This window comes from Phyllostomus hastatus, unplaced genomic scaffold (genome assembly GCF_019186645.2).
Source record: "Phyllostomus hastatus isolate PE091 unplaced genomic scaffold, TTU_PhHast_1.1 phas_scaffold_78, whole genome shotgun sequence".
Taxonomy (NCBI): Eukaryota; Metazoa; Chordata; class Mammalia; order Chiroptera; family Phyllostomidae; genus Phyllostomus; species Phyllostomus hastatus.
Window position 1 is genome coordinate 50246526 of NW_025334041.1, and position 27207 is coordinate 50273732.

Sequence of the window (27207 nt, forward strand, 5' to 3'; positions counted from 1 at the left end):
GGAGATGGAAGTATATGTGCAAATGTCAATAGAGAGGTCAGATGCACATTAATAGGGTGATGGAAATGTAAAGAAAAACACTGAAGCATGGCCTGGCCGGGTGGCTCAGCTGGTTGCAGCATCATCTTGTGCACCAAAAGGTTGCAAGTTCAATCCTCAGTCAGGGCACATACCTGGATTCTGGGTTTGATCCCTGGCTGGGGTGCATATGGGAGGCAACCAATCAATATTTCTCTCTCACATTGATGTTTCTCTCTCTCTTCCTCTCTTTAAAATCAATAAACATATCCTTGGGTGAGGATTTAAAAAAAAATGCTGAAGTAGTCCTGACCAGCGTGCCTCAGTTGGTTGACCATCATCCTGCAAAGTGAAAGGTTTTTAGCTGGATTTCTAGTCAGGGCATGTGCCTGGGCTGTGGGTCCAATTACCAGTTGGGGCATCTACAAGAGGCAGCCATTCGATATTTCTCTCTCACATTGATGTTTCTCTCCCTCTCTTTCTCCCTCCCTTCTGCTCTCTCTAAAAACAAATAAATAGCATCTTTAAAAAATACTGAAGTATATAGAAATATGGTTGCATGCTCACCCTAGTGAGGCTTACAGAAAGAATCTTGGAATGGTATCTTTCACTCATTCTTTTGTTAATTCACTCAGCCAACATATATTTGGTATCAACTATGAGCCTAGAACAGCATCTGGCACGCACTAGGCACTCAATATATGTTTCTGCATGAATCTTGGGCATTTTATTCTGGGCATGAGTGACACAGTGGTGAATGTAAGAGCCCAATCCCAGCCTTCCTAGGATGCTAGTTAGGGAATACAAACACTCAATAAGTAACCAAGGGGAGGCAGAAAGGGTGGATTGGATTGCAAGACTATTGTCAGGGAAAAGAACAGGCTCTGGACTAAAGCCACCAGAAAAGGATTTCCCCAAGGTGTTGGGAGCTGTCCTGCCTTATTGATGGACAAAAATGTCCTACGGCTAGGGATGAGTGAAAAGGTCTTGGGGACATGAGCCACTAAGGAGACAGAACATTCTCTCCTGCTCCTGTCTCTCTCACTTCCCCCTGCTTAGTTCAGGTGGATGACTGGTTAGCCAATGGCAGGTAAGACTCCTCAAAAGAGGAGGGGCAACCTAAGACAGGTACAGTTGAGATGGGCCATCAGGGAAGGACTTAGGGATCTTCACAGAAGGGGCAGAAAGACCCTCACTCCTTGGCTTTGTCATAGCCTGAATCCTCAGTCTTTTGGTAAAAGTCTCCTAGTCTCTTGGCTGCTTTGCTCTGCCCACCTGACTCAGCCTGGGAACTATGCCAGAGGCAGCTGCAACCTTATACTGGAACAGATGGCTCCTGGGGGCGAATCTCACCAGAGAAAGAATGTACATTGTTTCCTTTGAGGTTTATTCTGCCCTGTTGCTATGAAACAGACACTTGAGCTACAGCCAGCCCTGACCAGAGACAATCCCTGTGTTTCTCCAACTATTATCTGTAAATTATGTCAGTTTTTCATGACTGTAGCTTTTGAGCACTGGTTGATGAGCTTTGTGTGCATACTATATATCTCTGTGTGAGCTGAACCCAATAAAGATGCAGGGAAGGAGATGTTCGGGACCTTTCTCCTCTGAGGGACTGGTCACCTTTCCTCCCCAAGCAGATCATGTCTTGGTAGATTTATTCTCATCTGAAACAGTCCAGGGGAGCTCTGTGATCAGAGCTTCCCCACACCAAGGTAAGGAGGACTGGGAACTCTGTCTGTGACCACGGAGTTGGTGGGTCACGCCTGGGCTGTGTCCTGGCCTGGACAAATAAATACCTTTGCAGCAGGAGACTGATGACACCATAGACAGGGACATTCAGCAGAAACCTTTGGTCCCTGAGTCAGCACTTTGCTTGTTGCTGTCACTCCTTGTCCCCTGACCCTATGGGATATCATGGTTCCAATCTCTGGTGTGATGTTGCTAAAAGAGTAACAGATAAATGGAAATGTCCAGAATACCTGGTGCCAGTGCTTCCTAAAATCCCCGAGGAAATGCACCAGCTCCTTGGCACATGCAAACTCCATGGAAGCTTCCTGAGCATTGCTCAGTGCTGCGGATACAAAGAAGCTAAGACCCTGGTACTGTGCTCACGAGGCCTGGGGCTTTGGCCAAAAACCCTGTGCACCCTGAACTAGTAAGTTCACTAGTTTACTGAACTAGAGGGAACAGACCCCAGTCTGGGCAGGTTTATTGGGACCCCCTGGAAAAGAATGTGGCTGCCCATGAGGAGGGATCACAGGGATGTCATCCACAAACTTTTACAGTAACAACAAGCAAGTTAACAGGAGAAAACCAGGACACCATAACTGAGTTCGGAAACTATACTTTAACTGAAATGCAAACTTCCTTAAAGATTTCGTGCAGCAGGAAGGAAAGTAGGGAGTTTATTGGCTACTGTGGGCTTTTTGAGCAGGCCCAGATACTCACGGCTACTGAAATGCCTCAGCTGCTTGGTATCTGTAAATCCTAAAATCCATAACTTTTTCAAAGATCCATCTGGGCTGTAAGTCCCTACCTCAAGAACCCCAGACCTCTGGCTGGAATGGGGCAGAACCAAGAAATATGCTCCAAGAGGCATCCCAGCCACTCAGGGAAAAGCTGACAGGATTTGCGGGGCCTCTAGTGAGGAGGAAGAAGGGGGAGGGGAGGCAAAGGCCCTCAGAGCCACCAATATTGTACTAGGGCTCTCCTTCTCCTCAACCAGTTATTTATTGCCTGGTCCTGAGCCCATCCTTCCATCAGCATGATCAGTGCTAAGGCTCAGGGTGAATGGAAAACATTAGATGAGGTTCATCTGCTGTGCAAAATTGGCAGGGTCCAATGGGTTTCATTTCCATGCCCATAGTGACCCAACTGACCCCATCTTTATTTTCAACTCTGAAGAGGCCCCATTTGATCCTGAGTCCAGAGAATTTTTTTTACTGGGAGCTCTCCCCCCGTGGCAGGACAGTGTGACTACATTCTGTTGGGATACCAAAACCACCCAGGGCTGGAGGGAGCTGACAGAACTGCTGGACATGGAGGAGATTCCCTCCCAGATGCCCAGACACTTCAGCTGCATGCCCCTCTGCTTCTGCTGCCCGGGAAGGGTCTAACTGGGAACAAATTTCCCTTGATGGAAAGGGTTCCCCATCCCCTCGCCTAATTTTGCCCCTATGGGCATGCCCAGGCAAACCTCTCCTGGGAGATGTGAGAACTCAGCATTTTGGCCACTTAATTTCTGGACAGCCAGACTCTGAACTCCAGGCCCTAAACCAGCATTCTCCCAGCTACAAACATCTTTCTGTCATCAGTTCTCTTACCACCCAGCTGCCCTCTAACCCTCTGGCCCAGCCAGTCTCTGCTACTACCTCTGCCCCTTCCCCCACCTCTGGGACTACCAGCCGCCAGAGCCCCCGCCCTAGGAAACTGGCAGCTCCCAGGACTTGTCCCATCTCCCAGGGACAATCACCCTGTTCCATTCTGGTGGTCCACTGAGAAAATAAAAATGCACAGTTCTTTTTGGCCTGATTGGACACCAGGGCTCAAGTCACTGTCATTCCGGGCAATCTCTCTAAATTTCCAAAAAGGAAACCTTTCTACTTTTCATTGGTAAAACAATCAAAGTTTATAAAACCATTTGAATGTAACTGTTGGGACCGTTCCCCTCAAAGAGCTTCCTCTGATGGTGGCTCCTGGCTTGCTCTTCCCTTATTACAGACATAGAGATACTGAAGTGTCACCATGCAACTTGGAACAAGCCCAAGTTCTTGGCCTTCCTGGTGAGGCTCACCAAGTGGACATCGGTGAGTCTTTCCCCTGAGGTCAGGACGGTAACCACTCCCCAGGACTAACTTAAACAGGGCACTGAGGCTTTGCCCAAAGGCAAGCTTGGGGTGGGCTCATTAAGCCCACAAGCTCCCCTGTAAGCACCCTGTTTGCCTGGTCCCTAACTCAGCCACCAATGAGCGCTGCCTCACCCCTGACTGCTGGAAACTCAGGGCTTAGATTCCCTTGATTAAGGTTCTAATTCTTAATATTATAGGACTGATTGAGGACTATTACTATGGTCGAGAAGCATTCCTTAAAGTTTATGACCTAACTTTAATGTTCTAGTCTGTTCTTATCCCAGAGGAATCCCAGGCCCAGATTGCTTTCACTTCACTAGGGGCTCAGTATACAATTATGAGGCTCCCAATGGGGTGTTTGAACAGTCCTGCTATTGCACGTGAACTCTGCCACCGGTATTTCAGCACCTTGCAATTGGAAAGTGCCGTTTTTGGCATTATATTGATGACATGTGGAGGGGTCCCTCTGAGGAAGCAGTACAGGCAGATGTGCTCACCCTCACAGACCGCTGGCACCAACATGGCTGGGCAATCGCCCCTCACAAGATTCAAGGCCCAGCCTCCCCACCAAGTTCCTGAGCATCATCCAGTCCTCTGAAGGCCAAAGAATTCTCCCACCAGTCAAACACTAATGACATGACAACGCCCGCCACACTCACACGGCACAACACTTGCGAGCTCTTTTCATGTTCTTAAGGCAACACATCCACTGGTCCTTCACCCTGGATATGCAACCACATGCAGTCTGCCCCCTCCACTGGGATAGAGCCCAATAGTGGGCTTTAGAAACTGCCCAACAGGCTGTCCCACAAGCCTCACCTGTTGTCCTCGCAGGCTCCACATTCTGAGTTAAGTCCTTGGCTGCACCTGACTATGCCTCCCGGAGTCTCTGGACCAAACATGAGTCTACCTGGCTTCCTGTATGGTTTGCACTAAGTCTCTACCCCTAGGGGCAGCCTGAAACATTCCCCTTAAGCACAAGCTTTCAGCATCCTACTGGGCTCTTTCAGAAATGGAGGCCCTAACTGGCCCCATCCAGTACTACTTGGTACCCGAGTTCTATAAAGTCCTGGGAGAGAGATGCCTCTTTGGTGAAACTGAAGTGGTGTCTTCACCAGAGGGCTAACCCTGATGTCAAAGGCTTTTCCAAATTATAGGAGAATATGGTTCCCCACCCCCTGCTCACCCCTTGCCAGAGTGCCTTGAAGAAGTGATAGCAGTACTCCCTGCTTTTTCCCCTCTGGATGTTTGGGGAGGCCCTGGGGCCCCAGCTGCCTGAGACAGAGTCAGTGCTCTTCACCAGTGGCCGCACCACCGCTGTGCGCAATGCAGCTCACTGGTGGGCTTGGCGCCCCACCTGCTGCAGATACCTTGCTAGTGGAAGAGGGCACTTCTGATGCAGCCCAGTGGGCAGAATGTTGCTGTTCATGTGGCTCTCAAGGGGCCCTAACAAAGGGCCTTTCACAGAGCCACATTTTCAGACTCCTGGGCCCTTGCTAAGCATTGACGTTTGCTCTAGCCAGTGGCAAAGGACAATTTCCTCATCCAAGGCAAACCCATCTGAGGTGTCCAAATATGGAAGAAATTAGCAGAATCCCCAATTTCTATTACTGCCACTTACGCTTCTATTCACACAAAGTGCTCCACAGCAGAAGCTATTTTCCACAGTATTGCAGACTCCCTCATGAAGCCCTCCACACTCAGCCAAGCACAGACACCTCAGAGTACTGACCCTTTCATCAACTTGCGTCATCAGGGAGTTCATGCCTTGAATAACCTGGGCTCAAGCCAGGGGAATCCCTCTCTCTGGCGCCAAGGTTATGATAGATCAGTGCACTCTCTGCCCCCAAACCAAACAACAGAGGCTTTCCAGATGGGGACATATTCCCTGGGGGAGGCTGACTACACTTCCTCAGGCAGTGATTTCATCCACCAGCTGCCCCCCTGCAATGGGGCTTCCAGATGCAGCATTGGGATCATGGATACTACACAGGTCTCCTCTTGGTGATCCTTTCCTGGAATTCCTCTTCAAAATCCCTACTAAATTTGTTCTTGCTCCCTTTCGATAGACATTGGCTCTGACCAGGGCACCACTTTACCTCTGAGGAGACTCGACAGTGGGCTCTCCAGCCTAAAGTTTTTGGAACTTCTGTCCAGGTTCATGTTCCTACATGGCTGGCTTCCCTGAGTGTCCTAATGATTGTTGATTGCCGTGCACTCTCAGGCAAGTGGTCCTAAAATGGAGGGGACTCTTGCCACAGGCATTTCTAGCAGATAGCATCACTATCGATAAGCTGAGACCAGCACAAAACACAGCTATTACGGTAAAAAGTTCTATTGGAACACAGCCACCCCAATTTGTTTATCTTACACATCATAAGTCTTAAAAGTCTGAGGCTACTTTCACTCTATAGCAGCAGAGCTGGGTACTTGCAACAGTGACCATATGGCCTTCAAAACCTCAATTATTTACTGTCTGGGTCTTTAAAGAAAAACTTGCCAACTGTGCTCCATTATGGGGTGTTGGCTTGCTGGTGGGCAAGAGAAGCCGGCCATGTAAAGGGTCAGGCAGAAGTACCACCTGCTGGAGTGTGGTTGGTAGGGTGCATGAATGTCTCTCATGAGATGGACAGCAATTTGAATACTTCACCTAAAATATCATATGGTGTGCTTGAGAGTGATATTGTTATGTTACAGAATTACATGATGTGATTTTATAATAAACAAAAGGGGCATTATTTGTGCCAGACTCTATTTGGCAGACTGGAGATAAGAAGTGTGGATGTATTCAAACACATACTTTGGAAAAAACCTACGGAATTGGCTATTGGCTTTGTTGGCATGGGGAGGAGGAACAGTGAATCCTAGGGTCATGGGTCCCCTGGCACAGCAAGCCATCATTTACTGAGTTGGGTGCATCAAGGAGGAAAAGAGTTACAGAGCAAAAAGCAACTGAAGATTTATCTTCAAACAGGTTAGTTCTGGGGTACCAGTTAGACTTCATGTGGATGGAGAATTGAAAGCTAGGAAACATAATGCTGTGTAGGCCCAGGAGAGCAAAACTGAGTGAGATACCAGCAAGAACTAAGGAAGATAGTGAAAAGCCTGAGAAAGAAAAATAAGAGAGAAGGGCTGGCCTGAGGCACCAGGCTGGAGACAGTAACCAGCGAGGGTTTCAAAAAAGCCCCAAAGGGCGCCTGGTTGCACAGAGACATGAGTTGGGAAGGGGCTGTCTCCTTAGGGCACTACCCAGGGAGGTGTGGGTGTGTGCTGGAGCCCTGGACGTTGAGGGAAGTACTGGGTGAGGCGCGGAGAGAGGGCCTCTGGCAGATCCTTCTCCAGAAGGCAGGCCGGGTCCTGACCACTTGCACTTACCATATCAAAACAGGAGCAGAGACAAAGGCCCCTGCCCCATGTCCCCTGCTCCAGCCCCCTCTTTGGGTAAGTACACCCAAGAGAAAGAACAGAAGAGGATCACTTAGACCCTGTTCCTTAATTTTTTCCTTTTAAAATGAACTTTATTAAGATATAACTATGTATAGTAAAACACCCATTTTAAAAATTAAGTTTTGAGTCCTGACAAATGAACACAACTCTGCAAATACCACCATAATCAAAAGATAGACCATTTCCATCAGCCTGACAAGTTCCCTCAGCTCTCTGTAGTGAAGCACTCCCCTTTCACAGCCCCAGCAACTGCTGGTGAGTTTTCCGTCACTGTGGGTTGGTTTCACCTGTTCCAAATAAGTGATACTGCTGGGTCAGCTCCTTTCACTCAGCAGAATGAGTTCAGTAGTTTATTCCTTTTGTATTGCAGATTAGTGATTCATTGGCACAGATATTGATGCGATGTACCCAAAAGTGTTCAGCTACTACCTGTTGATGGACATTTGAGTTATTTCAAGTTTCTTGCTATTATGAAAACAATCTAGTTTCTTCTTTTAATCTCAACAGGTGAGGTGCTTCTCTTCCTACAGGTGGGAGAGGAGACAGCCAGCGTGTAGATTGAGTGCAGAGCTTCTCACCTGTTAGTGTCAGAGTCACCCAAGCCCTCAGTAAACCAGATGCTGCTCCACCCCTGAGCTTCTGATTCAGTAGATGTGGGTGAACCCAGAATCTGCATGTCTGACAAATAGGGTGATGCTGCTGTTCCAGGACTGCACTTTGAGAACCACCGGTCTTGCGATGTGCCCTTGAGTAAACAAGAGGACAGGGACATGGGGTGGCCTCTAATGGCATTGTGCTGATCGTATGCCTTGAATGCTTCCCAGACACATGGAAGCCTAGGGACGGTGATCTTCACAGCTTTACTGAGGTATAACTTACACATCACAAATCACTTGTTTTAAGTATACAATGACTTTTAGTAAATTTACCAAGTTGTGTGATCATCAACACAATACAGTTTTAGAATGTTTTCCACCACTCCTGTAATATCCCTCCTGCCAAGGTACAGTTCATCCTTATTGCCATTCCCAGTCCCAGACAACCACAATCTACTTTCAGTCTCATAGGTTTGCCTTCCTGGATATGTCAAGTAAATGAAATCATGCAATATGTGACTTTTTATGCATCTTTAATTCAGCTTAATGTTATTGAGGGTCCTCTATGTTGCAGCATGTGTTAGCACTTACAAAAATTACCAAGTAGTATTCCATTTAATTGCATGGATATACCATTTAGTTGTAAGAATAGATCATGTTTTGTTATTTATCATCAGTTCATCTCTTTTGGACATACACCCAGGAGTGGAATTTCTGACTCATATGGTAAATTTATATTTAACATTTGAAGAAACTGCCAAACTGTTTCACAAGTGGCTGTAACATTTTAAATTCCCACCAGCAATGTGAAGCCCATTTCCCCATGACATGTATTTTTAATGTGAGAAATACAAGAGAATTTGAGATTAGCATGTGTGAAGAAATGTATTCAAAATACTGTTCATTAGCTGGTTAAGTGCACACACAAGAGTGCGGCAACATGCTTCTCTGCGCTGGTTTCAGCCTTGGCTGCACATTGTGTTGTATGGGGGGCTGCTACCAGGCTATGTCTCAATGGCAACTGAGGGGTGAGAGGGCGAGCATTAGGGCTTTAAAGTTCCCTAGGTGATTCCAGTGGGCAGGCTGAGAACCCCTGACTTAAAAAAAGTTGGAGTCATTCACTGGGATAATAGCCATATGGTTACCAGTGAAGAAAGACGGAGTCTTAGGACAAGCTGAGTGAGACTGGAGAAGTTTTATGGCTATAGAAGGAGGAGAGAATGGCAAACAGTAGCTTCTACGATTATCCTCATTTAATTTTTCTGGTATTATTCCAGCTTTTCAACATTTTTGACCGTGAAGTAGAGGGCAGAAAATGGTAAGTGAAGGGGGTGTATTGGGAGGGAATCAAAGGTTTCAAGGGTCTCCTTGTTCCAGATGGGAGAGGCTTTGAGTGCGTTTAAATGTCAATAGAAAATCCGGTTGAGCAGAAGAAGGGGTGACTGATGGTTGGGACTCCACTGACAGGCAGAGGGGTTTCCAGACCCAAGAAGGAGGACTGGTCCACGATAGGAGGAAGGGCAGCTCCTGCACTTTCCCAGGAGTTAGAAGATAAGAGCGCACTGAGCCTGGCACTTTGGTTTGCTGGTTGGTGAGGGAATTCCCATCTCTGCTTTTCTTTCTCTTGTTTTAGCTAATTATGATGTCAGATCATTTTGCAGAGAATGATTTGTGAGGCTGGGTGTGGAGATGAAGCAGGGTTGAATGTTTGAGGAGAGTAGCAAAGATTTGAAGTGGTCATTGCTAAGTGTGAGAATGTAAGTTTGCCTGAGAAAAATAAGCCGGCCTACTGTGCAGTGTGGCAAGTTGAGACATCTGAAGATATTTATGACTTTATAATGACCTCTGTTCTGTCTTCCAGCTCCTAGGGGCAGGCAGTAGAAAGCAGACAGTGGACTTGATCCTGAGTAACATCAGTTATTTAGCTCCATGGGTGTTTAGAAAAGACAGATGGGCAAATGACTTTGGGGTAAAGAAGTTTTTAAAAAATAATGAACTATGTGAATGTAAACTGTAATTAAAAATGAAAATAAAAAGTGAACTATAAAATCCATGCTGGAAAGGGTATGGAAAAACAGAAGCAGCTGAAGGATTGAGAGAAACTAGAGGGGTCAGTAGTTTGGAGGAGAGGCTGTGAGCAGAGAGCAGGACACTGGAGTTATGTTGCAGAGGCAGGGGTGTCGAGGAAAGCCAGGGACAGGTGGATTGTCCGTGGGGGTGACGGCAAATCTCACTGTCTCCGTTCCCTCACCTTCTCCTCGCTCCTCAGTTCATTCCATTCTGTGACCACACTCTACCCAACAGCTTTACTGAGGTCTCAGATGACCTCTATGCCTTCGAATCCAAAAAGTATTTCCCAGTCCTCAATTTGTATGATTTTTCACATTATATAACATTGTAAACTATTCTCTATTTCTGAAATGGTGTCTTTCACTGGCTTTCAAGACAACACACTCTCCTTACTTCTTCCCAGCTTCTCTGGCTTCCTGTTTATTAGTTCCCTTTAGAGGTCCATCTATACATCGGATTTTCCTAATAACTTTAATCCTCAGCCCTCTGTCTATATTTCCCCCTAGGCAATTGCACTGGTGCTTCAGGCTTCAATGACTACTCATCACTTTGGAAGTTCCTTTTGAGCATTAAGCCCCTATATTCCAATTCCAGTCATTTCTACTTGGTTGCCTCAGAGGCTTTTCAAACTTCTCATTTATGAACCTGAACTCATAACTTACCCCAAATCTGGTTCTTTCCTGATATTGCCCCCTAAGCATACCTCATGTCTAGTTATACAAGTCAGAAATCTAAGAGATTCCTTTTCTCTCAACCTCCCCTATCCTACCTCTTACTCCTATCATTTTGCTTCCTGAATATCTTTAGAATGCACCACTTCTCTCCTTCTCCAGTGTCAGATCTGGATCCGACCTGTACCATTTCTTGACCAAATTGCTTCCCCAAAGCTTCTCCGGGCCTTCTTATCCACCTCTCTGGCTCCCCGCCAGCCCATTCTCTGCACTGAATCCCATGATTCCTTTCTCTTCCCCAAACAAACATGTGATCATATAACCCTTTCCTTCAACTGTTTAATTACTCCCCACTTTCCACTACTCCTTGAATAAACACAAAACCCTGTGCTGTGGTCCTCAGGCCTCCGCATGGCCGGCCCCAGTGTCTGCTCCTAGCATACTGACTTTTGTCCTGTCTTTTCTTCTCTCTGTCCCCCAGCTCTCCCTCCATTCTGCTTCCTCAGGGAAGCCTTCGTAACCTCACCACACAGGTCAGCCTCCTCCACTATTTGCTGTCACGGATTCATGGGGCTTATCTCAGTTTGGAATCACACATTCATTCAGGTGGTCATTTGATTAACGTCTGTCTTTTCACACCAGACTCCCAGGCCCTGGAGAGCAGGAACCACATCTGGTTTAGCTCGTCTTGTACACTCCCACTTACCTCTCTCTCGTAGGCTCTCAAAATACATTTTTTGGGGAGAGGGAAGGTTATGTAAAACCATGGGACTTAATCAGAAAGGGATATTAGAACTCATCTGTTTTCTGTCATTATTTTAAAGTTGAAGAAACAGAGGCCTTAAAGAGGCGGGAGACAAAGCAGGCTTCATTCACACATGGTTATACAGTGGATCTGGAATGTAAATTCCGGTCACTTTCTACCTCATCCTGGGAACTGTTTGTTTGTTTTCTCAATATAAATACTTTCATAACATTCTCTTCCTTTCTTGCTTTTTTACAAGTGAAAAAATAAAAGCTGTGGAAACCATGCTTTTATGCTGTCCAATCACAAAACATCAGAGCACCGGTGGCAGTCAGAATGGCATGCTCTGGAGAAAGGGGGTGAACTACATGCCCCTGCCCTCACCCTCACCAGCCTGCAGCGGCGAGGGGGTGCCTGGTGGGAGCCAGGAGGCTCACTCCGCTTCTCCTCTCCTGCCCAGCCACCAGCTGCCTGGACACAGTCCGTAAAAAGAAAACTAACAAGGCTCACAGCCGCACACACTCACTCCCTGAAAGCTGCAAATCCCATTTCCCCTGGCAGTAGACAGCCATTGTCTGCACAGTCAGACTGTGGATCAAGAGCTATTCACAGTTTCTCCAGAGGCTTCATTTCCCCACCATGTTTCCTTAGCCCTGAATAGAGCACGGGAGTCCTCTGGTGGTCATTTGTAGGAAGATCTCTTGATGGGGAGAGATTTGCTGAGTTTGGGTGAGAATTTTCAGTTCTTTGTATGTCTCTTGTTTCCACAAGCCATTTCCAAAATCAGCCATTAAAAGTAAACCAGCCCTGACTGGTGTGGCTCAGTGGGTTGGGCATTGTCCTGCAAATGGAAAAGCCTCTGGTTTGATTCCCCGTCAGGGCACATGCTTGGGTTGTGGGCCAGGCCCATCTCATTTCAATATTTCTCTCCTACTCTTTCTCCTTTCCTTCCCCTCTCTCTAAAAATAAATAAATATGATCTTTTAAAAAATAAAAAGTAAATAAAATAAAAGTAGACCAGTGTTATTATAAACCACCTGAACAAGAAGGCATCAATGTACCAATGCTTTTTGTGCTCAGGCTTACAACTTGCCGGCCCTGCTGCTGACCAGAGCTGTGACTGACGATGTGCCCTGAGGAAATGGGCTGTGAGCATGTGCCGCAGCATGAAGTGGAGGTCCTGGTTTTCTGTTCAGAAGTGAATGCTCTCTGTGCTAGAAATACTAAGGTCTACGTAGCATTTTATTGTTGACTTACATACTGTAGTCCTCATAGCCACAATTTTGTTTATTGCAGTTTCAGTTACCCACGGTCAATGGTGATCAAAAAGTATTAAATGAAGAATTTCAGAAATAAACAATTCATAAGTTTTAAATCACAAGCCATCTGGAGCCATCCAGCTCTGTCCAGCATGGACATGTCTTCTTCATCCAGCATCTTTGCGCTGTTCGCTCTCCCCTCCTCTAGTCGTAGTAGCCATCCTGGTTATTGGATCGGTGGTTTGGTATCACGGTGTTTGTGTTCAAGTAACTCTTATTTTACTTAATAACGTTCCCAAAGCCTTGCATAACTTTTATTACAGTATAGTGCTATAATTGTTCTATCTTATTAGTTATTGTTATCTCATACTTTGCCTAATTTATAAATTAAACTTTATTATAGGTATGTATGTATGCATGCAAAAAAACATAGTATGCATAGGCCTTGGTACTATCTAAGGTTTTAGGCATCTGTGGGAGGTCTTGGAATCTTATCCTGCTTAGATAACGGGGGACCACTGTAACATGTTGTCATCCAAATAACCATGTAGAGAGGGGCTCTGTGCCAGAAGGTCTCATGGGTGGAAAGCTGGGACCAGGAGACAGGTGAATAAGGGCAAGCAGTAGACAAACTGGACGTTGGCAGTTTACAGAGCTAGACAGGTTTGAGACAATGAAAAGAACGGGGCTGGGGTGAAGCAAGTGGATGACATTCGCATAATGCTTGTAAATGCCCAAACTCTCCCATCAAGAGGGAGAGGGTAAGGAGTCCCAGTTGTCTGTGGCAGGGAGGGCGGAGGTCTAGGTGGACAGAAGACGGGCTGGAGCAGCAGGGAGACAGGCTAGGGCAGCAGTCAGGCCTCAGACAAGGAAGCAGCACCCGATTTCTCAGATGGTTTCTCGAAAGGCTGGTAATATCTATTCCTGCTTCTCATGAAAATGTTTTGATATGCCCTACTCTATTAGCTCTGTTTATGTGTTTAGTTTTGTGTTTAATTTTCTCTGCATATATATGATTTTAAAAGCAAAAATAAAAAATTTGCTTTATTTTAAAACATTAGGAAACATGTTTGAAAGTGTTGAAAATCACAAAGAGATCAAGGCTGTTTAATGGTTACTTTTTGATGCAATCCAGTCATACCTGCCTGTACCATTACATATACCACTGGACATTTGCACTCCACTAGGAATATGATATATTATGAAAGAGAGAGGGACTTTTAAAACCACATTTAATTTTGATACAAAATATGTTGCACTTCCTGCACAGGTAAATTTAGTATCTACTGTTATGGATGAGTAAAAACTGCACTTCGATTGGTTCCCCCAAACACTGGCAAATTTAAAGTAACTTTTGCCTTTGTGCTCTCTGATGCCAAGGCAAGCCTGTTTTGTCTTTTTGTATTTCTGTTAGAAAGGCTGATCCGTAAAAAGCAAATACAGAGATGTGAAAGTATATAGGGCCATCTTCACCTGGAATTATTTCAAATTCTGCTTTACCCTACATGTATCAAAGATGCCACGTGACTCGGCTTACTGAGCCCCACAGGAAAAGCTCTGAAGAGTTCATCTAGAAACATCTACACACTGTTGTCAGTGTGTAGAACAGTTCACTTTTTAAGTTTCACAGCAAAAAGGGAAAATAAAGCCCAAAGGAATTTAAATGCTTTCCAGTCCCATGCACTCTATTAATTAGCTAACTTTTTATACAGTACAACATAAACATTGTTTGCATGTTTATTTGTATGTGACACCTATAAGCATATAGCATCTACATTTTAAGTGTATTTACAAATTCAACAAAATATCTACATATAAAAAGCTTTACTTAAAATTAAACTTGATGCAAGTTATGAGAAACCAATTTATTGGCAAATGAAACTGAGCATTCCTTCAACCATAGGTTGTTATAGAATTTTATATTTGGAGGTAAACCACTTAATAGATATTGTTTATGAACATGGTAGAGTATATGTATTTTGAAACTGCAGATGTACTCTGTTTGACTCTTGGTCTTGTTAGCACTTACTAGACTTTTTAGATTCTGAAACGTGTCCATAGCAATTTGCATCCACATCTTTCAATGCTGCAGAGAGTTTCAAAAGCTACCACATGGGTAAAAGCGGGAATACATTCCTGTTGCCATGCTATTATATTTTGCCATGCTATTTAGTTTTGAAATAACTTGTTTTTAAAACAAATTTTCCACCAAGTTGACATCCTTCTTACTGAATGGGACATATTTTAGTAGAAACCATAAAAGGCTAAAAAAAATCATCATGCATTCCAGTTGGTGATAAAGTTTTTCTTTTTATACATATGGGGACAATACTTCTTAAAATAAGCTGTTTTATTAATTTTATTTTCACATTTCCTTTTTTTCCCAGCACTGCCACTTCCATTATCTCTGCTTTTTTTAAAAAGTTACTCTTAATGACAGTCACCTAGAACTCTGTGTCAACTGCATCTTTGACACAGAAGGCAGTATGTTATGGAATGCTTCTTGTCTGAAGGCACTGCATGTGTCTTGCCCTGTGCTTTATGGAACAAGTTTTGGAATTTGATTAGAGTGATTTGTTTCTGATTCTTTAAGCATGGCACAAATGCCAAAATACATTGTAATACACATTATTTATGCCTAAAAACAACCAAATGTAGAGATGATGTAAAGAGTAGAACACTGTACCACTGTAATACCTGGAAGATTATGAAGGCTACGAAGTAACAGGAGTGAAGAGCAGGTAACAGAGTTTCAGTAAGCGTCAGCAAATGCAACTGTCATGATTAACTCATTTAGCAAGTATATACTGTACATACTGTTCCTAACAGTCTCCCAAAAAGACTAACAGCTAGACACAGAGTCACCAATTTCACAACAATGTCCACAAAGACATTGAAGTTCTAAAGAACACTACAGCAACACTCTTGACAATGAAAACTGAATTCATATTTAGGGTTTCAGCTGAGGATAGTATAAACAAAGTATCAAACCATATTTTAGTAACATACGCAGGTATGTTCTTTAACTGTGCAGCATTTTTCATGCATCATGTTGAACCATATCCTGAAGAAGAAATAACACGATCTGTTGATGATGTACTATTTTTGATCAGTTTTGAGAAAATCAAGAATACCTATTTTGAATGAAAAACTGTGCGCTTTCCACTGCAGTTCATATTAATAAATCATCTGGTTGAATTATGTTCTTACTTTAACTGTTCTCATAACATTCACATAACAGCAGAATATATACTTCCTGCCTCTATGCGCACAGTATGAGAAGGCTGACGGACAGTGCTGGAGAGGAACATTCTGGAGGAATGGGATATTGGCAAGAGGCTTGCAGATTAAACAAAGGAATTCATGGCATTGACGGGAGAAGGTGCCTCTGAGCTTTCATTTCCTTCAGCTGGCTCTTTCTCTTTCTTACCACTGTACTGTCCAATAAAGGAGCCATCCTCATTGAACTGGCCATTCACGCCCTCTCCATAGTCCACTAGGCTGTCATCACTGTCTTCTTTCTTCACAGTCCTGTCTGAAGGTGTTCGACTACCTTTTTTCAAAGGTTTGTGGTCTTCTGCATCACTGGAAAAAAAATAAATTTTTATCAAGAGTGGCATTTAGGTAAAATGTTTCGTTCTTAAAGATCATGCATGTGAGTTATGATAAAGTGTATGGAGTCCCGAGCGACTGCATCTAATCGTCAGGTTAACCCCGGTGACTGGTGTGTGGTTAGAATGAAAATCAGGAACAGAAATGACGTAATTGCAGTCTTCAGTAGGTGGATGGCTTCTTATTGTGCATGCCAATCAACATCAGTGTCAGGTCTGGGCTCCTGATTTGGAAACAATTCAGAAATAATCACAAGCATTAAAAAAGGAAGATGTGAAAAACAATGAAAATCATTATTATTTTGAATTCAAAAGGGTGTAAAAGATTATGGCAAGTAGAGAAGTTATACATTAAACTGTGTAATATCTCTGATTCCTTGGATATGAAATGGAGATGATTTTGGTTAAGTGTGAAATATGAATTTTTTTTCTGATCAAGAAGAAGAAGCAAAATCCTGCATTTCAAATAATTTTGTTATTGAGTGCAGGGCAGACTTGTAAATGTTAGCCTTACCTTTCAAGAGACCTACAAATTCCATTAAGAGGATGCAGAAGAAACAAATGAAAACAGCCTAAGAAGAAAAGCAAAATCCTTATACTGATAGAATACAATATTTTTTTCTGTAAGAATGTCAGTTAATGGGGAAAGATTTATTATTTTAGAAAGCAACACAATATAACTTACGAGAACTCCATTTGTACTATTGATGGCAGGCCAATATACTCTAGAGTGTGAAAGATTCCAAAAGTGTAAAAGCAAGCACTTCCTGTCCACATCTCTCCCCCACTGCTCTCTTCTCCCAAGTGTCCTGTGTAGCCTAGCCATACCAGGTAGGAATCTAAGGAGTGCAATTCAATAAAGCTTTATAACACACATTTTTTCCTGATTTCTCTGTTGAACCCCTAAGCACTGCATCTGGGAGTAGAAGAGTACTCATTATGCTTTAGCATGGCCGCTCACTGAGTTGTGTAACTAGATATGCATATTGACCTATTCCTTAACTGGGAGCACTTGGCTTAAAAAAAAAGAAAAAAAGAAAAAGGCAATTATAATATTTTTCCAAAGAACAAAAATATAGGCAAAATAAAGAAAACCATAAATTATTAGTAAAAAACAAAAAAGATTAATGTAAAGGAAAAAAAAGGTCGCATTAGCTACATTTCACCCACCAATTTGTACTAGAACTTTATTGCTCCTTTTATTTCTGTGAGTGACTTTTTTTCTAACCAAGATACAAATATTTCAGGATGTACAAATATTCTGGCTCTTTTGCCAATAATTCTTACTAGTATTTACAATTTTCTCCAAGAAGAAAATCTTAAGACTGGAAAATAATAGTAGCTTAATAAGATACTCACATATGCTATTGAAAACTAGTCGTTTCAACAAAACACAAGTTTTTGTCACAAAGTGAACAAACTCTGTTATCACCACTACTAATGAACAACTGGAGAAGTACCACAGAACCTTGAGCTGGCCTGCACTTGGGGTCTGTTATGGGACACAGCATCCATTCTCCAACCTGCTCCAAGAATGAGTTGCACATCTTTAGTCATTAACTTGAAGGTTTTGCTTGAATGTTCCGTGTGAAATATTGCTCATGACATGGTGAGGCACTTAACTCCATTGAAGCATTCAATAAGGGGAGTTCTGTCACCTGGATTCCAATTCTAGCCTATGGCATTTCTTTGAGCCCTCCATGCTTTCATCCACGTGCCCATCCATTATCTCATAAATGTTTACTGAGTGCCTATTATAGGGCAGAGAATGTCCTAGTCAGTGGCAATATAGCAGCAAACAAAACAGAATGAAACCCTGAGCTCACTGAGCTACTTCTAGTCAGGAAAATACAGACATAAATAAATAATCAACGTATTCAAAAAAACTAGTTGTATAGTATATCAGAAGGAGAAGTGCCATGAAACAAAGAGCTGAGTAAAGAGGGAGAAAGGTGTCAGGGGAGGATGTGAAAGGCTTACATTTAAATAGGACATTCAGACAAGGCCTAATTAAGAAGAAGCCTGATCAAAGACTGAAAAGAGCTGAGTTATACAGGTGGAGAGCTGGAGGGAGAGCAATTCCAGCAGGAATAACACACAGTGAGAATGCCCTGAGGTGGAGGCAAGCCTGGCAAGTTCTAGGAAGAGAGCAGAGCTTGTGTGGCTGAAACTAAGAGAGAGAGAGAGAGAGAGAGAGAGAGAGAGAGAGAGAGAGAGAGAGAGAAAGTGGAGGGATGAGGGGATGAGTTAAAGGACCAGAGAGGAGATAGGGTGAGACTAGATCATGGCCTACCCACCTTGTGGGACACTCTAAGGGTTCTGTCTTTAAACTCTGAGTGAGATAAGAAAGCACTGGAGGGTTTCCAAAGGTTGAGTGACACGATCTTACATTTTAAAAGGATTACTGTCATCAGTGTTGAGAACAGCCTACCCTAAAGGGCAGGGTTGGCAAACAGCAAAACTAGGCCAAGCCCATTTATCACATAGTATTGAGGCTGCTTCTGCACTCCAACAGCAGAAGTGTAGATTTGCAGCAGGGGCCAGGTGCCCTGTAGAGTCAAACATTTGTCATCAGGCCCCTGGCAGAAAAAGTTTGCTGTCCTGTGCGCCAGGAGGCCAGGGGCCCATTGTAGTAACCCAGAGGTAAGCTGACTGATTTGGGCCAGAGCGGAACACTGGGGGTGGCACACAGGGGTCAGGGCATGGGCATATTTTAAATGTAGAAAAAACAGGATTTGATGGATTAGATGGGAATAAGAGACAGGGAAACAGCTCCAAGAGTTTTGGTTTGAGAAAGAGGAAGGATAGAGTTACCCTGCTGGCGTACAGCATGTTTGGTGTGGAAGACCAAGTAGCTCAGTTTTGGACGTGCTGGAGTCTGACATGTCAGAACCATTCTTTTAATCCTTTCATGCATCTAACACCACCTTGATATCTGAAACTAGCAAGAACACTTCGAGAAACTGAAATTACAGGCTAATCTCATTTATGAAGACAGATGAGAAAATCCCAAAGAAATCATGAGCATATAAAATTTACCAACTTACTAAAAAGATAATATATCAGGACCAGGTTGGGTTTATTTCAGGAATGCAAGTCTGATTCAGCATTAAAACACCAATTCATATAATTCATCATTTTACCAGAAGAAAAGGACAGTATCTTACTATTATCTCAGTAGATTTAGAAAATGGCATAAGGTAATATTCAATGCCCATTCACAATAAAAACTTTAATATACTGGAAGAAGAGGGAACGTTCATTAACCTGATTAAAGGCATCTATGAGGAACCCAGGGGAAATGTCACCCTTAATGGTGGATGTTGAGTGCTCTATGCTTGATGTCAGAAACCACAGAAGAGATGCCTGCCATTGCCAGTTCTTGTCACAAAAAGCAAGTGGTAAGAAAAAGAAATAGAAGGCCAATATATTAAGAACAAAAGAAACTATCAGTATTTATAAATGATATGATTATGTGTGTAAAAAATCCAAAAGAATCTATAGGCGAACATTAAAATAAAAGTCAATTTTATTTATGTGCTTGTAAACAATTAGAAAATAAAATTTTAAAAATGATTCCATTTATGATATCTTAAAAATATGAGGTACATAAGAAAAAATTCAACAAAAATATGTTTTAAGACCTCTAGGGAGAAAAGGAAACTTTTATTTAGAGTTACTAAAGAATAGCTAAGTAAATGGAGGAATACATCATCATGACGGACAGGAAGACTCAAACACCTCAAATAGGTTCACTTTCACCATATTGCTCTCTAGATTCAATTTAGGTCCAATAACAATCCAACCAGTTTTTATATGGATCTTGGCAAACTGGTTCTAAGATGTAAATGTGAAGAAAAAGGGCAAGGAATATCTAAAAATTATTGAGGAAAAATAACAAAGTTGGAGGACCTGACTGACCTACCAGATATGAAGACTCATTCAAAGCTATAGTATTAATTAGGACAATGTATTTCTGGTGGAGAGAGACAAATTGATCAGCAAAATGGAATACAGAGCCCTGTAATAGTTTTTGTTGGGTTTATTCTAACATCATATTTTTTACTATCATAACTAGAATTATTTTTAAAATTTTATTTTCCAACTGTTTGCTGGTACACAGAAATACAACGAACTTTATGCTAATTTTTGTCAAGCAACATTATTAAATACTATTATTAATTCTACTATTTTCTTGCAGATTCATTTGGATTTTTTCATACATAATCACAGTGGCTTGTGAGAAGGGGCTCCCTGGAAACATTCAGTCCAGCTTAGTGGAGGACAGAGGACCTACAGCAACATACGATGGGCGGAAAAGAAGTGAAGTTGGAAGGGGATGCTCTAGCAACTAACAGAATCTTTCAAGGAACAGCTCTTCAAAGGCAGCTTGAGATTTTTTAAGACTAGTTTTGTAAAAGTGGTGTGATGTAATATCAAACTTCAATAACTAGAATCTGGTTGAATGAGAAGAGCTTACATGAGGCACCAGCACAGTGCCCAGTGTGTGATCTGAGCCCACACACCCGCCATCACACCTCTTCTGTCCACTCTGGGTCTTCACCACAGAGGGGTTTATTTTCTAAGAAATTCTTTGTGTAACACACACTTAGAACTTTTGAGATGTAATGAGTGGTTTCAAGGTTGTGTTGAAGCACTGTGTTAGTGCTTTCCTTTTTGAACTTACAGATGAATTTTATAATGAAATATCAAATAAACTGCTTTTGTCATTGTACCAAGGGAAGACACTTTCTCAAGTTTAAGTATAAAAAGGTAGTTTCCCAAATGATATTAATTTAAAAGATACAGAAGATGATTTAAAAGTCATAGACTTATTTAGCTACATTGTATTCAAAGCTTAAAAAGTCATGTACATTTTTATGAAAACTTTTAAGGACAGGAGGGGTCAGATGTTAATTCTGAACCTAGAATGTAAAAAATTAAATTTCAAAATGTCATAAAATAGTACTAAACTAGTACACAATAGCCACAAAATATACTTTTGATAGTTTTATCCATGAATAAAGATGGTTGTGTAGTGAAAAGAAATGTTCACATTATGATATCACAACTCAGTTCCTGCATCACTTCTTCCAGGGAGACTATTGCTCCATTCTCCTTCTGTGCTACCTGCTTGGCTTTGACTTTCTGCTCCTGCTCCCTTGGCACCACAGTTTTTGTTCCTTTCATAGAACTTCTCACATTATGCTCAGATTGTTCTTTTACTTCCCGCATCCCTCACTAGACTATAAATCAGTGAAATAGCATGTTATTGGTTTTGATATCTCTACAGCCTGGCATACAGTAGCCACTCAATAAATATTGGATGAACAAATTCATTGTAAAATAACAATAGAAGAGATAATAAGCATTTTAGAAATTTTGCAGAATTCTAACATTAAAAAAATTTCCAGCTCTGGCCTGTGTGGCTCTGCTGGTTAGAGTGTTGTCCCATAGACCAAAAGGTCATGGGTTTGATTCCTGGTCAGGGAACATGCTCAGGTTGTGGGTTTGATCCGCAGTCAAGGCGCATATAAGGAAACTAACTGATCATTGTTTCTTTCTCATGTTGATGTTTCTTTCTCACATCAATATTTCTCTCTCACACTGATGTTTCTCTCTCCTCTCCCTCTCCCTCCATTCCTCTCTCTCTAGAAACAATGAAAAACTGTTCTCTGGTGAGGATTAAAAAATTTCATTCCATCTTAATTAATTTTAGAGTATTAGGCAAAGCGTTGGAATGCATATATGCATTCTTTCCATTCTCTTACCTAATGTATTTTAGGGAGTTCACATTTTTTTTTCCAAAAGCACTTCAGGGTTGTGCACACTGAATGTACCTTTGATGAGTAAAATTGAGCAACAATGGATAAATCTGTAGTTATTTGATCTTATTTCCTATGGTCGCCACCCTACCATGGCCAAACCATGCTGCAGTTTCATTGACATTCATGACTCAAACATTCTTTCCAAACACACTCTCTAAAAGTCTGTCATTATTTATACTGCTCACACACTTGTTTATGATTTTGAGCAGAATAAATCTAAAGTAATATAACAAATGTGACACATCTTCCTATCATTCAAGCCTTATGAATGCTTAAGATTAGAATGCTTAAGGGTTAGAATGCTTGCAACAGGACCGTGGTCACATGAATGACAAGATTCCCATGCCAAGAGCCTCCATTTATGCTATGAGTTTGAGTGTCATGTCCATATGGTTTATGACCCAGGTTCATTCTGGTTTTTAGTTAAATGATTCTAAAGAACAAAAAAAAAAGGCTTCTGGTCAAGATGGAGGCATACATAACATGGCTCGCCTTGTTGCACAACCACAGCAAAAATTACAACTAAACTATAAAACAACTATCACCCAGCATAGTCAGAAAATTAAGGTCTATGTAAGTCTGGCAACCAAGGAATTAAAGAAGTCACATTCATCCAGACCAGGTAGGGGTGGAGATATGGAGACGTGGAACAGGTGGTTCTGCACCCATGCGTGGTGGATAAAAATCAGGAGGGATACTTTGGGTGTGAGGGATTCCAGGCCCACACACCAGACGACCCAATCAAGGGTCCCAGTGCCAGGAAGATAAATCCCCATAACTTCTGGCTATACAAATCAGTGGGGATTGGAGTGGTGGAAGAAGCTGGGGGATTCTCAGGAGTTTCCTTTTTTTTTAAAGGTATGGAAGAAAATTTATTTAGCTGTCTGAGACTTTATTTTCACAATATATACTCTTGGCATAGGAAGATCCTTTTAAAGTTCCATAAATTACCTTAACAAGGTAAATATTTAGGTTGATTTTATGAATCTTTCAGACATTCACTTGGAGAAAAGTAATGGTTACCAGGATTTACATACATTATTACAATTAAAACAGCAAAATAAACCAATGAACAACATTTAACACCCCTAAAAACATAAGAAATTGCAAATTCTAGTCAAACATTTTTACCTATGCTATATGCATTTTGATCTCTGATTTTATACTGACTTTTTTTTCTAAAAATAGGTGACAGATAATCTTTTGTGTTAACTACCCAGTCTTAATACCACAAAGTCACTGGTTTTACTTTGGCTATATTTTTATCATTCAGAGTAGGATGTGCTTATTAAGCCTGTAATACTCTAGTAACGTTGTGAAATGAAAAAAATATTAAGAGAATAAGAACAAATAATGGAACCATTATTTCACTGATCCTCATCCAATTTCAGGAAAATCACTTCCAAAAAGCAGCAATTCTGCCTGATAAATTCATGTCTAAACAGAAATTAAGAGAAAAGTGAAGTTATGGGAAACCTATGATACCTTACTATACATTGTGTGCTTTTAATAGTTCAACACTGGTTTACTTGATAATCAAGAATAAATTAATAGGCTAACATTTTTAAATGTGCACTTTAATAAGTATAAAGTATATAAACAATTAGGTAAGCTTGTGGAGGTGCTGACCAAGAATACATAAAAGATATAAATGTCCATCTAAATTTTCTATATAGTGCTAATTTTCTGTATAGTTACAGAATATTTATTAAAGTTGTTTAATGTACAATTTCTTACTTGTTATTTTGGAAGTCCTTTATTGTAAAGACTAGTCTTTCGTCCGATGACAAAGAGCAGCCAGTGTCAGTGATTATTCTGGACCTCCATATTGGATAAATAAATTAAATTTTTTCTTGATACATAGATTTCCTTTTATTTCTAAGGTAATGTTTTCATTATTTCTGCAGTGTCTGGTGGACCCTGATGAATCAGCTAATCTGGTGATTTACTTCCCTTGGAATGCTGTGAAACTGAAGAAAAGTGAGATGGTAGTCCTGCTGATCTCAGAACTTCTGATACATTGGGTTTAGGATGGTTTCTTCTGTTAGGGAACCTTATTAATGGAGTATGTGGCTTGACTACCTGAATGATCCTGCTAGCAGACACCATCTTACTGCCCATCATGACCCCTGAGAAGGGGCAGCCTCCAGGGTGCTAGTGAGCCATAGTGATCACTGGAGTCTTGGGCAGCTGGGGTGGGAGTCTCCCCTTAAAGGGCCCGCAGCAGACTTAGGACTTACATAGACTCACTCCCTCTGGGCTCCTGCACTGGGGCACCAGTGGCATATGAGGAGAAGCTGAAGTGTCTGGCATCAGGATGAGTGCTGGAGGACAGCTACCTTCCAGACTAAACTCCAGAGGCCAGGCAGTGGCCACTGCCACCTTTCTGAGGCCTCCCCCACACAGAGCCACAGAGCAGAGACACCATATCTGAGATTGCATCAACCTAGTTCACATGGGTTGCCCCGTCCTGGTAATTACCTAAGGCTCCACTCCATCTAACTCATAGGTGTACTTTTCTACAATAGGGCAAGCTACTAAGACAGGGAGTCAAAGCAACTCTACCTAATACACAGAAACAAATGCAGGGAGGCTGCCAAAATGAGGAGACAAAGAAATATGGTCCAAAGGACATAACAGAACAAAACTCCAGAAAAAGAACTAAACAAAATGGAGATAAGCAATCTATTAGATGTAAAGTTCAAAACACTGGTTATTAGGATGCTCAAAGAACTCACTGGATACTTCTACAGCATAAAAAAGACCCAGAAAGATATGAAGGTTACACTAAGTGAAATAAAGAAAAATTTACAGGGAATCAACTGTGGAGTGGATGAAACCAGGAATCAAATCAATGATTTGGAACATAAAAAAGAAAAAAAAACCCATTCAGAACAGCAAGAAGAAAAAAGAATCTGAAAAAACAAGGATAGGTTGAGGAGCCTCTTGGACAACTTCAAGTGTACCACCATTCGAGAGGTGCCGGAAATAGAAAAGAAACAGCAATAAATTGAAAACTTATTTGAAAAAATAATGAAAGAAAACTTCCCTAATTTGGTGAAGGAAATAGACATACAAGTCTATTGTATGTCTATTATAATAAGCACAGAGAGTCCCAAATAAGATGGACACAAACAGGAACACACTGAGACACATTAAATGAAAAAGCCAAAGGTTAACAATAAAGAGAAAATCTTAAAAGCAGCAAGAGAAAAGCAGATAGTTTCCTACAAAGGAGCTTCCATAAGACTGTAAGCTGATTTCTCAAAAGAAAGTTTGTAGGCTAGAAGGGACTGGTGAGAAGTATTCAAAGTCATGAAAGGCAAGGACCTATAACCAAGATTACTCTATCCAGCAAAGGTATCATTTATAATTGAAAGGCAGATAAAGTGCTTCCCAGACAGGGTAAAGCTTAAAAGTTCATCATCACCAAGCCATTATTATATGAAATGTTATAGGGACTTATTTAAGAAAAAGAAGATCAAAACAATGAACATTGAAATGGCTATAAATTCACAGCTCTCAACAAGTGAATCTAAAACAAACTAAGCAAATAAGCAGAATAGAAACAAAGTCATAGATATGGAGATCATTTGGAGCGTTATCAGTTGAGAGGGAGTAGGGGAAGAATGGGCAAAAGGGTGTAAGGATTAAAAGTACAAATTTGTAGGTATGGAGTAGACAGGGGGATGTTAAGAACAGTATAGAAAATGGAGAAGCCAAAGAACTCATATGCAAGATCCATGGACATAGACTAAGGGGGTGGGATTGCTGGAGGGAATGGGGGTACCGAGTGGAGGGGGCAAAGGGGAAAAATTGGGACAACTATAATAGCATAATCAATAAAATATATTATAAAGGAATAAAAAATACATGGCTGGTTGCATTGTTTCTCTGATATTTCTATATGCTAGGAAGGATACAGATCCTATTGTCTGTATAATTAAAGAAACAAAGAAAGCTGCAGGCTTCCAGAGGAGGATAACTGCTTGGGGGTGGGTTTTGGAGTGAGGGCACCAGGTTATAGCATATAAAAAAAACATCAAATTTGGCCATTGAAGTTCCACCCCCCTTTGCATTGTGACATATCCTCTGTCTCAGAGTCAACCATGTAGATTGTTTCATCCTCAATGTGAAGAATGAGCATATTAAAACAGAATTAATTTATACTTAGGCAATTGCCCTAATTGTGTATATGTGTGTGTGAGATCAGCATGTTAGCTTATTTTCATAGTAAGACAGCATAAAAATCAATAAATACTACAGAGCTCAAAGCTTCCCAACAGCAAAGCAGAGAAGGCACCCTGGAGCTTTAGAGAAGAGAATGACACTTAAATGTATTAATAAAAAATATTCTGTAATAAACAGTTGGAACCATTTTCATTAATTGTGACTTCTAAGGTCTTTTGTTCTTTGTTAAGCAGAAAAGAAACCAAATGGAAAAATTTTGAGGTCATATCAGGATGTCACAGGATGAAGCTACAGCTATAGCAAAGGGTTGGCTGGGTATTTGGGGAAATTTTTCCACTTGTGGAATTGTCCTTATGAACATTCAGTCTCAGTAAAAAAAATCACTGAGTTGTGTTTCATGTTTAAGACACCTGTCAGAAATTTATTTCCCTTGGCACTTCCCAGGTCAGTGTAATTACATGTGTGATGAGTGTTTCTGTCTTCACACATGAACCAATGGGTTCGTACTCAAAAGGCCCAAGGAAATGTCTTTCTCTTCTGAGAAACTCAAGACATAAGCTAAAAATAGCCATTTGAAAACACTCACATAATAAGGGCTTTGTGATGATGAACTTATTATGTGAAGACCTTATTATGTGAAATGTTAAAGGGACTTATCTAGCAAATAGAAGATCAAAAACTATGAATAGTAAAATGACAACAAACTCACAATGATCAACAAATAAACCTAGGATTTCCGGCCAAGATGGAGGCATAGATAGATAGACTTTGCCTCCTCACACAACCAAAAGGACAATAACAAATTTAAAAACAAAAAATAACCAGAACTGCCAGAAAATAGAACTACATGGAAGTGTGACAACCAAGGAGCTAAAGGGGAAATATTCATACAGACCTGTAGAAGGGGCAGAGACAGGCAG

General features: G+C 41.7%; 1 protein-coding gene and 1 pseudogene across 26 annotated transcripts in view; both read right to left on the reverse strand.

Moving 5' to 3' along the window:
- Window positions 1-12397: 12397 nt before the first annotated feature.
- The window catches only part of NRCAM (neuronal cell adhesion molecule), a 319470-nt gene continuing 304660 nt past the window's right edge, over window positions 12398-27207 (reverse strand). For 20 of the 26 annotated variants that reach the window (XM_045827219.1, XM_045827218.1, XM_045827216.1 and 17 more), the window contains one exon: window positions 12399-16242. In XM_045827219.1, the coding sequence (XP_045683175.1) occupies window positions 16005-16242 (238 nt within the window). In that variant the 3' untranslated portion in view covers window positions 12399-16004. Of the gene's footprint in view, window positions 16243-27207 lie in introns of all 26 variants that reach the window. The other 6 variants (XM_045827217.1, XM_045827215.1, XM_045827214.1 and 3 more) reach the window with 1 other exon arrangement.
- LOC123811182 lies at window positions 23907-24220 on the reverse strand (annotated as a pseudogene).